The sequence below is a fragment of the Musca domestica genome, unplaced genomic scaffold (genome assembly GCF_030504385.1).
Source record: "Musca domestica strain aabys unplaced genomic scaffold, Musca_domestica.polishedcontigs.V.1.1 66, whole genome shotgun sequence".
Classification (NCBI taxonomy): domain Eukaryota; kingdom Metazoa; phylum Arthropoda; class Insecta; order Diptera; family Muscidae; genus Musca; species Musca domestica.
This window is the reverse complement of record NW_026712376.1, coordinates 3836860-3849764: the sequence shown is the minus strand read 5'-3', so window position 1 is coordinate 3849764 and position 12905 is coordinate 3836860. Positions and strand designations below refer to the sequence as shown.

Here is a 12905-nt window from a genome sequence, read left to right as displayed (position 1 = left end):
TTTACGCTTTTTGGCACCGAGGATGAGAAAGCCGAAGCAAAACTAGCTTTTTTTGAAAACAGGGTTTCCAGGCGTCATTGGATGCATAGATGGGACCCACATTAAGATATTTATTATAACCGTAAAGGATTTTTTAGTTTAAATGCTATGATTGTAAGTAATGAAATTATTTTGTGCAATTAAGATTTTAATTTAAGTTTTACTTAGATTTGCGATCACAAAATGCGGATAAGGTATTTGGATGCTCGACATGCTGGCTCAGCACATGACTCCTTGATTTGGAATATGAGCCACGCCAAACAAATTTTGCGCGAACGTTATGATGGTGGTGACCGTAATAGTTGGATTTTAGGTAAAATGCATCACCATGAGAACAGAATATCAAAAAAAAAAAAAAAAAAAAAAAAAAAAAAACGATTCACAAACCTTGGTTGTCGAACCTTTCAAATAAGAAATTTTTCGTTTTGTTTTCATACTCTACATATACGTACTAATATATGATTTTTATGCAGGTGATGCAGGCTATCCGCTAGAGCCATACCTGATGACGCCATATCGTTCTTCTCAAGAAGGGAGTGCTGAGGCTGTTTTTAACAATAAACATGCCAAAGCAAGAAATATTATTGAAAGAACCATTGGTGTTTTAAAAAATCGCTTTCGCTGTTTACTCGGCGCTCGTCAACTTCATTATAAGCGTGAAAAGGCAACTAAAATTGCAAATGTTTGCTCAGCATTACACAACATTTGTATTGCATATGGTGTAAATGATCTAAGCGAAGATGTACCTGTACAACTCAGCAATGAAAATGTTGAGAATGAAGACGAAAATATCCAAAGTATTGAAGCTTCACAAATACGAGACCAAATAAAATCTACTTTTGTTTAAGTTTGTTGATTTTAATAAAAAAATTCGTTGTTTATGTATTAAAACTTAAAAAAAAAGTTCATTCTTATTTCAAACTTAGAATTAAATTCAGACTCTAAAAAATAAAAAAATTTAAATGAAATACATAAATTCATTCTTATAGAATGAAAAAATGACTAAGTACTACTTATTAATATTTATGTAAAGCGCAGCTATCACAATTTTTGGCTTCATTGGTCAGATTCATTCAGCTTTTGCAACTTCCTCTTTTTGATTTCCAGCGCAATTTTCTTTATTTCCACTTCGTTTTGGAACAACTCTTCCTCTCTTTCATGTTTTCTTCTTAACAATTTCAACTTCTCTTTCTTAATTTTAATTATTTCCTTTTCGATTTCATTTTGTCTTTTTAGTAATTTTAACTCCTCTTCCTGAATTTTTTTGGTGTCTTTTAATGTGTTTTTGATTGAGTTCATGGTGCGGGAAATCTCATTCAACACCTTTTCTTGCATATTGTTATGCAGTTCAAATAAACTTTCTCTGCTTTTCCTATTATCTTTCAGCTTTCTTTGATTCTTTTTTTGAGTTACAGCACTAGATGACTACGGCGGGCAGATGTTTTCTTCATCTTCAACGCGCTCGACCAACCAACCTTCCTCACATGCACTTATGTTGCCAGGCTGATGGTGGGTGAATGTCTCATCTGTAGGAAAGTATTCTTCGGCTTTAACATTTGAAGACCGAAGTGTAGACGCTGGTGTTGAGCGAATCTCCTCCTCACCCTGTACCACAGAAAATCCCTGGTCTTTTTGGCGCCACACACGTAGTCATCAGGAGTTAATTGGCTTTCAAATTTCATTATACTCGCAACTGCCTCTTCAAACGGGGAAAGTTGCAGCTGCATGTATCTGCCTCCACCTGTTGCATTGCCTTCTGCCTTGTTGAAGGCTACTTTCTTTTTAAATTTGAATTTTAGATCTCTTCAAACCTAAAACAAAACAAAGAAAGTTTAATTATTTGTGTACATATACTGTTATTCCTTACCTTCTGCCAACCATCACTGTCTCTTGCCGGAGGATTCAGTTTTGTTGTAATATCTTCCCAATTTTTTTTTTAAATTGGATGGAAGAGAGCCTCTGCTGAACCCTTCCGCAAGGCTTGGATTTTTCCCAAGTTCTTTTATTAAGCAATCAAATTGCGTTCCATTTTTAATTTTTTCTCCATTTTCTTTTTTTTTCACCAACTTACAAATCAATAAAAACACAGTTGTTTATATCAAGGCGTCACAAGGCGTGCAGAAAAACCGTAACGCCCAAAAGTAAGTCGAGTCGACTCAACATGGTTGTATAAACGCCTTAGCGAGTACCAAGTACTCGTCGTCTGCTGTCGACACGACTTCAGGGGTGCCAAAATTAACACGGCGACACAAGGCGTCGACGTTAGCTGTCGACGACGTCTTACAGAGTAGGGGTGAATATTTAAGGAGTTATAGCCACTTGAAAGTATACTATCTTTCATCTTTAAAAAATTGAATGAAAAAACATGCTATAACCCCAGAAAACAAGAAGGTGCAAGAACTTACACCGCAACAGAAAGAAAATAGACTCAAAAGAGCTGCCAAATTTGGTTTTCTCCGTTTAGAAAACATTCGTTGTCCAGCAGTAAACAAACAAAATGATCGTTGTTTCTTGCCAAAAAGGCCAGCTGAAAATGTGTACCTTCGGTTGGCCACCACAACTCAAGCGCCGGCCATGGTTGTTGTTATTGTAGCAGTAGTACATGTATGTGTTTGCGTTCTGCTAATCTGGTTCCATCTCCAGGTTTAGAAATTCGGCTACTTTAACGGGCTGTAGCCAGAGATCTTCTGGAGTGAGTTGGGTGGGTTTGGCTGAGCAATTAAAAAGGTGTAGCGTATTGTGCGGGCCTGTATCGCACGCCGGGCAGGCGTCACGCACATCTTCATCAATTCGTGCCCAATACGAATTGAGACGACTACACCATCCTGAACGTAATTGCGCCAAAACCACCCTGGTTTGTCTAGGCAGCTGACGTTCTTCAGCTGCAATGGATGGGGGGTGGACTCCGAGGACGGCATTCACTTTATAACTGCATAATAGCATCCGCCACTGCATCGGTGTGAATGCCACTCAGACCTGTCTGATAGGCTTCTTGATCTAGAGGTTCTCTCTTGTAGCGTCAATGCCGTCTGGAGAGCGAGGAATTCCGGAAAGGTAGAGGTTCAACAGATCCGGAGGTATCACCCCACCTTGGGGAACTCCCTGTTTCACTCTACGGGCTTTGGACTTCTTGTTCCGGAATTCCACGTACGACTGGCGTCCACACATATAGTTGATTATCCAACGTTTCAAACTTGGTCGGAGGGTATTCGACCAGCAGGTATATAGCGAGCGGCTGCAGCTTTGATGATGTTTCGGAAAATTCTTTCTGTTACCCGAACATCAGAAGGGTTTTGCTGAACTCTGGCCAGTGAGCTTTCCCATGGTTAAGGAAAGTGCTGCGTTCAGAGGTTATGAAATCGGGCGACCTGTTTATGGAGACGATTATCGGGAGATGGTCTGAGCCAAGAGAAATGACGGGTTGCCAAGTCACGTCATTTATCAGACCGGGTGACACTATGGTTAAGTCTGGCGAAATGTGACACTCTCCTCTTATTCGGGTGGGGGCATCCTCGTTAACCGTGCAGAATGTGGAGCAGTCAATTTGCTCTGCCAGCGCTGATCCCCTCTGGTCATTACCTAGGACGGAATGCCAGAACTCATGGTGGGCATTAAAATCCCCTAGTACCAGGAGGTTATTGCCTACCAATAATGGGCTAATATCAGGCAAATAACGCGGTTCACAGCTATTAATTGGCGGGATATACACATTAAGCACCTCTACCTCGGCAGTTCCACACTTGACTGGGGATAGCAGTAGCATAGCATTCTATGTATGGGTCACTAGAGACTAGCTTAAGCGAGATATGTCTGTACTGAACAGAATGGTGTAACGGCAGCGGGTTCTACGATACCGGATTGACCCGAAACAACAAGATCCCAGTTTCGGCCAGCGGCTGCCAACCCAGTATGTACATGTTTGTGTTTGTTTATTTTTCTGCATTAGGAGCAGCATATCCCGGAATGCTTGCTCCGGATTTTATTGGTCCGTGCCGGGATTGAGGAAACCCCAGGACCTTGGTTCTGCTCGGTTTGTCAGAACGTCATCCACCACAGATCTGTTTCGGTGCGATGTAATGGATGCAGAGAATGGGTGCACTTCAAGAACTGTTCCGGACTAAGGCGTTTGCGAGACTACAGCGAAAGGGATTATGTTGCGACTTGCTACAGTAATGTAGTCCCCAGCGAGTCCACTTCTTCGTGGTCCTCATCAGAGACGTCGTCGGAGTATGGCACTCCACTGCAGTCTCCAGAACAGCAACCAACACCGCAGCACCTAACGCCACATGTTGCTGTTCCAACTCCGGATTGTGCATCATTCTTGCAATTCAATTGCAACGGACTTCGAGGCCGGCCATGGTGATGGTGTGGACCGCCATAACAACCGATGGTCGCTTTCCGCTCGTATTAATCAACCGTGGTCTCAGATTAAATGCCGTATATTATCGCGAAAATATTCTGGTGTGTGTATTAAATCCTTGGGGACGTTAACATTTTGGCCACAGACCTTAGACATTCCAACAGGACTCAGCACTATCGCACTCAGCACACGCTACCCAAGACCATACTATGGAAGGTATATTCATTTTGTCATTCCGTTTGTAACTCATCGATATAATCATCTTAGACCCAACAACGTATATATATTCTTGATCAGCGTAAAATTCTAAGACGATTTAGCGATGTCCGTCTGTCTGTTGTAATCACTCTATCTTTCGAATGAATTGAAATAGAAGGCCAAAATTTTGCACACATGTTTATTTTGCCAGTAGGCAAAATGGGCCATGTAGGTCCACGTCTTCGTATAGCCCCCATATAACGGTATCTCCTTATATTCGGTTTTTTGATGATTTTAGCGACATTATTTACCGGAATTGTTTCAAATTTGGTGTTTGAAGTTCGAAATGGATACTACAGTCTAAAGCAGAAAATTGTCTATGCAGGTCCACGTATTCGTATAGCCCCCATATAACGGTACCTCATAATATTCGGTATTTTGATGATCTTAGCGTCATTATTCACCGTAGTAGTTTCAAATTACGTATTTAGAGTTTGTAATGGGAACTACAGAGTTCGTAATGGGAACTACAGTCTGTGACAGAAAATTGCCTATGCAGGTCCAGGTCTTCGTATAGCTCCTATATAACGGTACCTCCCTATGTACGGTATTTTGATGATTTTGGCTACATTATTCGCCTTTTAGTTCAAGTTTCGAATTTGAATATGGTAATGGCTTGTGACAATCAATGCCTATGTGGGTGCACGTCGTACAGGCCCTAGTATAACGGCTATATTCGGTATTTTTAAAATGTTAACAGAATTTTTGGCGAATGTTATCTTTTTCGAAAAATTTCAAATTCGTTCTAAATGGTGGAGGGTATTCAAAGTTCGGCTTGGCCGAACTTACTGCTTTTTTACTTGTTTTCTTTTAATGGGGGACAATTTGGTATGTTTTGACAAATCAGCTGATTAGTTGCCGTCTGTTTACTTTTTGCGTTTTCCTTGCAAAAGAGAATAAAACTACCTTACTCTCTCAGAATGAAGTTGCTGGACAATTCCTGCTGGAAAAGTAACCAGACACACTTAATAGCTGCAAGAAAAGTAATCACAACGAACGCACCCGAGTAGAAACAAAAACAACAAAGAATTATCCCGTTTCTAACGGTGTTTTTTTAAATTTTATTTGATTTTCTTTTGTTTTTACAAAACTGTTTACAATCATAAAATGTTAGATAAAATTGATAACAAATAATTTAAAAAAAAGTGTATATATCTATGTTCTTTACAAAGGTGGGAGGGTTAATAACATTATTAGAACAACAAGGATCTAAGAAGTTGGTTGTTTCTTTACAAAATATTTAAGTATCCAATTATTGTTGTTCCTCTCTCTTTCTCTTTCTGTTCTGTTCAATAGTTGTTATTGGTTAAACGTTGAGAACACAATATATTGATTAAAACACAAAAAATGAATAGAAATGAATTAAAAAATATAACCGTGCATTGGGATGCTTTTGTCCGAATTGCATAAAAAATCAAGGATATTCGTGTGACTTAATATGAACCGAGTCGAATATGATCGCTGTAAATCATGGCCATTATGAACAGAAAAGTTCATAACTGTTTTGATTGAAATCGTTTTGGTTGTTTTTTGTTTTCTCGTACACCTCGCACGGTTGACAACGTTTAAAGTTCGTTAATACATTTTGGGGTTAGTCTGAATATTTATTTCGTTAATTTGGTTTAAATTGAAAGCTACAAAATTGAAATAGCTTAACAATTGAGGACTTAAGTTCTAAAAAAAAAAATAACAATAATTATTATTTTTCTTCTCTTTGCGCATTCTACAAAACCTTTGCTGGGGGACATTTACATTCGTTTTGTGAATTTAACAAAGTTTTTTTTCTTTTTTTGTTTAACATCGAATTTGTTGAGGAACACTTAACTCTAATTAATATTTTTTTTTTGATTTTTTATATTATATAACATTGTTGAAAAAAAGTATAAAATTTCCCTTTTTTCGGATAAAGATGTTCGTATCCACTTAAAAAGAAAACAAACCTGAGAGGAAATCCTATAATTTTACAACAAAAACATAAAGTGCCTGCATATACATAGTGCTTATATACTAATTTGATTAAATTTTTATGATTTAAAGTATTTGTTGTTGCTGTTGCATTTGTTTTTGGTTAGTATTTTACATTTCGTTATAACAATTCATTTAAATCAGCTAACTATTTGTTGGTGTATTATCATTTATCCTTTTATTGCTATTGTTCTGATGCTGCTTTGGGAGGGGTTCCATTGTTTAGCTGCACGCGGTTGTTGTTGCTGTTGTGGTTGGTGGTGAGCTTAATAGGTGACATGTTGGGTACCTGGTGGAACCTTGTAGCTGGGATAATGATGGCTCAAGGCATTCTTGGCAAAGAATGAGCTGTAATCCTGTGAAATGAAAAAATGTGGGAGATTTATATTAGTTGGGAATAAATGTTGTGTAACAATTTGTAAAAAGAACGAGCTTAACAAAATAACTAAATAAAGTTTATATTGTTTTGGAGTGCATATTACGCAAGTGAGGGACCTTAACCCCAAATCGGATGAAACACATGTATAAGAGCTATAGCTACATCGGAATCGATTTTCACCAAATTTGAAGTACTTGTTTCTACGACGAATTTCGTTCCATTTGGGATATTAGCCATTTGGTGCACAATATACCTGATATCGAATGAAGATATATATGGGAGCTATATCCTAATCTAATCCGATCTCGATAAAATTTGACAAAGGTATTTCCAGTATCTATAAGTTATGTAGTACCAAATACTATTCTTGTAAAGTGCATATTACGATTGTTAGGGATTTTAAAACCCATATCTGATAAACATATAAATGGGAGCTATAGCTATATCTGAACAGATTTACACCAAATTTGAAGTATTGGTTTCTAGGACGTATTCACTTGTAACTGCCAAAATTCAGGCCATTTGACTGATATCAGCCTTTTGGTGCACAATAAACCTGATATCGGATGAAGATATATATGGGAGCTATATTCTAATCTGAACCGATCTCGATAGAATTCGGCATACGTGTTTTCGAGTTGTATCTGATGATGGAACAAAATATAATTCTTGTGGGCATGTGATGGACTTAAACCCACAAATCGGATAAAACATATACATGGGAGCTATAGCTATATCTGAACCGATTTTCTCTAAATTTTATGTACTTGCTTCCAGACTGAATTCGGTCGGATGTGCTAAAATGCAAGTCAATTGGACTGATATTGGCCATTTGGTGATATTGGCCGAAATCAGTTGAAGATATATATGGGAGCTATATCTAAATTTGAACCGAGTCTCACCAATAGGGTTCATCCAAACAAATATTGCTCTTATAAGACTTATAATTATTCCAAAATTTTGACCCTTTGTGGGTGAGGTACTTGATAGAGTGGGCCGATATTGTCCATTTTCGAACCTGACTTAGGGCTGGTAAAAATATTAATAGTTGCAAAGTTTTCACAAAATCGCATGACCCTTTCTATTCCTATGAAGTAAATTACTTTCTTTGAAAAAGTTTACCTTTTGTGCGGGAGGTACCAGAAGGTGTGGACCGATGTTTTCCATCTCTAAACCCAATCTAAGTTTGACGATAATATTGCGGTTTAAGAAGTGTGGACTAAATTGGATACTCATTTCGACAGTTATCGTGCGCAAAAGCTACACAGACAGTCGAACGGACACCCTTAGATCACTCTTAAAGTCCTAAAACGGATTTGGTCCAAAGGAACCTATGGTCTATCTTCTTTCGATGAGCACGTTTTGAATTATACCCTCTGTGGACATATGACAAATATACAAATACATTGAAAAAAATTGCAATCTATAAAAAATTCGTTAAAAAAATGCTACTCAAGTCCAAAATATTAAATATAGGGAGTTTCCGTTATATTGGGGCCCATGCGAAGACGTTCATTACGACATTCAAATACGAAACTTGAAACAATTCGCTAAAATCATTAAAAAAAAGAAGAAAGAAGGTACAGTTAAATGAGGACTATACCAAAACTCAGACCTACATTGATAGTTCTATGCAAGAATATTTCTTAGATAATGGAAAACATACTGCCAGTTTACAGTGAATTCGGGCTAAATTTGTGACAGAAACTATCAAAAGATCATGCATTTGGCTGTACAGTTATATATGGGCTATACCAAAACGTGGACCTATATAGCCCATTTTCAATACAAAAAGTCCTGCACACCTTAAACACATCTGAGTAAAATTTTATCAACGTATTTTATTACGTTCGGAGGCTAGAGTGATTTCCACAGACGGTCGGATAGACAGACAGACGGATATCGCTGAATCGTCATATAATTTAATGCTGATCAAGAATTTATATACTTTCTGGGGTCTAAAATGTATATTTCGAGGTGTTACAAACGGAATGACAAACTTAATATACCCTCCATACTATGGTTTAAGTTTTCTTTCCTCAGTGGTGGAGATTATCAAAAGCTCGACTCGCCGAATTTAACTCCAATTTTTATACCCTACACCACAAGGTGGTCAGGGTATTATGTCTTTGTGCATTTGTTTGTAACAGGCAGAAGAAAACGAGATAGACCCATTGTTCCTTTTGATGATCTGCATAGAATCACATTCTGAGTCGATTTATGCATGTCCGTCCGTCTGTCCGTCTGTCCATGTATTTTTGTAAACAAAGTACAGGTCGCATTTATTGCCCGATCCAGATGAAATTTTGCAAAGATCTTTTGCTTGGTCCAAGGACGAACCCTATTGAAATTGGAGATAATCGGTCAAAATTTAGATATAGCTCCCATATATATCTTCGTCCGATTTGCATTTTATTGTGCACCAAACGTGTAATATCAGCCCGAATTTTATGGAATTTTGCATATACAGCCAAATATGTATGCCAAATTTGATCGAAATCGGTTCAGATATAGCTATAGCTCCCATATATATTGTTCATCCGATTTGTTATTTTTGTCCACCGCCGCCGTAATATGCACTATGCAACAAAAATATTTGGGGAAATATATCAAATACAGCTCAGAAATATTTTTGCCAAATTTTATCGAAATCGGTTCAGATTTGGATATAGCTCCCATATATATATATTTATATGATCTCAAATTAATTTTGCACCAAATTGGCCATATAAGCCCCAAATGAAATGAAACAATTTCTTCGTCAACTATAAAAACTTTTAATTGTTATGTGGAGCTCTACTAAATTACCAAAGTGGTGTAGGGTTTAGGACTTTCTTTACTGTGTTTTTTTTATACCCTACACCACAAGGTGGTCAGGGTATTATGTCTTTGTGCATTTGTTTGTAACAGGCAAAAGGAAACAAGACAGACCCATAGTTCCTTTTGATGATCTGCATAGAATCACATTCTTAGTCGATTTATGCATGTCCGTCCGACCGTCCGTCTGTCCATGTATTTTTGTAAACAAAGTACAGGTCGCATTTATTGCCCTATCCAGATGAAATTTTGCACAAATCATTTGTTTGGCCCAAGGACGAACCCTATTGAAATTGGAGATATTCGGTCAAAATTTAGATATGGTAGTATATCAGTCCGAAAAATATGGAATTTTGCACGTACGATCAGATTGGACCTGAAAATAAGTATGCCAAATTTGATCGAAATCGGTTTAGACATAGCTATAGCTCCCATATATATTGTTCATCCGATTTGTTATTTTTGTCCACCGCCACCGTAATATGCACTATGCAACAACAATATTTGGGAAAATATGTCAAATACAGCTCAGAAATACATTTGCTCAGAAATACATTTGCTAAATATATAACTTCGTCCGATTTAATTTTGATTGTGCACCAAGCGTCTAATATTTGCCCAAATTGGATGAAATTTGGCACTTACGACCGAATTGAGTCTAGAATCTAGTATGTCAAATTTGGTGAAGATCGGTTCAGATATAGCTATAGCTTCCATATATATTATTCATCCGATTTGTTATATTTGTTACCCACAAACGTAATATGCACTCCGTAACAACGATATTCAGGGAAATATATCCAATACAGCTCAAAAATATCTTTGCCAAATTTTATCGAGATCGGTTCAGATTTGGATATAGCTCCCATATATATCTTTATCCGATTTCAAATTAATTGTGCACCAAATGGGCAATACAATTCCGAATTTGAAAGATACAAATGCTTCGGCATATTTAGTCCTTTGAACTTTAAATTATAATTATAATCATAGCGTGTATGATTGAATTCTCCCATAAAAACTTTTATTGTTATGTGGAGCTCTACTAAATTAGCAAAGTGGTGTAGGGTATCATAAAGTCGGCCCCGCCCGACTTTAAGACTTTCTTTACTGGTTTATCACATTTTTATACCCTCCACCATACTATGGAAAGTATATTAAGTTTATTATTCCGATTGTAACACCACGAAATATACATTTTTGACCCCACAAAGTATATATATTCTTGATCAGCATAAAATTCTATGTCGATTTAGCGATGTCCGTCCGTCTGTGAAAATCACTCTAGCTTCCGAACGAAATAAAGTAGATTAATACAATTTTACTCAAATGTATATCATGTCATCAGGACTATTGTTATTGAAAATGGGCCATTTAGGTCCACGTTTTGGTATAGCCCCCATATAACGGTACCTCCCGATATTCGGTTTTTTTATGCTTTTAGCGACATTATTCACCCGAATTGTTTCAAATTTGGTATTTGAAGTTCGTAATGGATACTACAGCATATGACAGGGGATTGTCTGTGAAGGTTCACGTCTTCGTATAGCTCCCGTATAACGGTACCTCCCGATATTCGGTTTTTTGATGATATTAACGACATTATTCACCGGAATTGTTTCAAATTTGGTATTTGAAATTCGTAATGGATACCGCAGCCGAAGGCAGAAAATTGTTTCACATTTGAATATTGTAATGGCTTATGACAAAAGTTGCCTACACAGGTCCACGTCGTCATTTAGACCCTGATATGACGGCTACATTTGGTATTTTTAAATTTATTTTTTTGAAAATTGCCAAATTTGTTTCAAATGATGGAGTGTATTCCAAGTTCGGCCCGGCCGAACGCACAATTAGTTTTTACTTGTCTAGTGTTTTTTGCGTTTTTATTTATCACATTTTTCTACTTACGCGATTGACTTTTCTTGGCCTACAGACTGGTCCCAAAGCTAATTGACGGCGTTCCTCATTTTCACGAGCAGCAGCTTCCTTGTACTCTGGTGGTGGCCACTTCAAGTCTCCACGCAATTTGCTGCCGCCTGAAAGATCATCATCACCTTCAATTAGTTAATAGCAAATGCCATGGGGGTCAACGAGAGAAGCACATTTCTACTTACCCGGGAAGCTTACGGCTGCCGGCTGAGAGGTGTAGACTGGAGCGGGTGCCTGAGAGATGGGAGCCTCTTTGCGCAAGGAAATAATACCGGGACTGGCACCGCGTTGATCATGCTGTTTCAAATTATCCAATTGATCGCTGCCATGTGAGACATTTTGGACATTTTGTTGAAGTGGCTGTTGGTGTTGTTGTTGTTGAGGCTGTGAATAAGAATTAAATTGTTGTTGATTGGGTTGCGATACATATTGATTTTGATATGGAGTTTGATATTGATTGTTCAATGGGGCCTGTTGGGGTTGATAAGATGAGGCCTGGTATTGAGGGGTTGGCTGGTAAGATGAAGCCTGGTACTGAGGCTGTTGTTGTTGGGGCTGTTGATATTGAGCCTGTTGAGTTGGTGGCTTATAGGGCTGGGGTAAATGTTGCTCCTGTACCCAGGTTGTTGGTTGCTGGTAGGGCTGTTGAGGTTGTTGGGGTTGCTGGTATTGATTGTATTGATTGCCTACCGGTCCCTGGCCCTGGTATTGGGGTTGTGGGGAATATTGTTTTGGTTGTTGTTGTTGGTATTGTTGCTGTTGTAGCAAGTTAACATATACATTTGTTGTGTGTGGACATCACATGGGGTTCGAGTGATTCATATTCACGCATACATAATTGGATTGGATTGAAGAGATGACAGTGTGGTATTGGAGGTGCACAGTTTGGAAGACAGACAGAGTAATGGTGGTGGTGGTGGTGGTGTTGTTGGTGGTGGTAGTGAGAAGAAAATAGAAAAGACAAAAAACCACATTAGTATGGTGTATATGTGAGGGTATGGTGTGTATGTGAGTGGTTGGGTGGAAAGTGAGGGTTTGAATGTGGATAGAAAAAAGTTTGAATTAGATCGGAAGTTTGTTATTTTCGTTATGGTTTAGTTATCTGCAAAATTCGTTTCTTGTTTACATCAGCTTTGGATTCAGGGTTAATTATTA

At 38.0% G+C, this 12905-nt stretch overlaps 2 protein-coding genes across 2 annotated transcripts in view; one reads left to right on the top strand and one right to left on the bottom strand.

Moving 5' to 3' along the window:
• Positions 1–206: 206 nt before the first annotated feature.
• LOC131805915 (putative nuclease HARBI1) lies at positions 207–886 on the top strand. Its single transcript, XM_059129700.1, has 2 exons — positions 207–352; positions 513–886. Exons 1-2 carry the CDS (start codon positions 223–225, stop codon positions 884–886), a joined length of 504 nt encoding a protein of 167 aa, XP_058985683.1. The 5' UTR covers positions 207–222.
• A 5042-nt stretch (positions 887–5928) lies between these two features.
• Positions 5929–12905, bottom strand: part of LOC101901398 (transcription factor SPT20 homolog) — a 109591-nt gene continuing 102614 nt past the window's right edge. The window contains exons 5-7 of the mRNA XM_020040032.2: positions 11936–12506; positions 11730–11875; positions 5929–6978 (exon numbers count right to left, since the gene is read on the bottom strand). Of these exons, the coding sequence (XP_019895591.2) occupies positions 6889–6978; positions 11730–11875; positions 11936–12506 (807 nt within the window). The 3' untranslated portion in view covers positions 5929–6888. The remainder of the gene's footprint in view (positions 6979–11729; positions 11876–11935; positions 12507–12905) is intronic.

Coding starts and splice junctions, on each gene's coding strand:
- LOC131805915 (XM_059129700.1), top strand. CDS start 223: ATGCGGATAAGGTATTTGGATGCTCGACATGCTGGCTCAGCACATGAC. Junction 353..512: donor CCGTAATAGTTGGATTTTAG/GTAAAATGCATC, acceptor ATTTTTATGCAG/GTGATGCAGGCTATCCGCTA.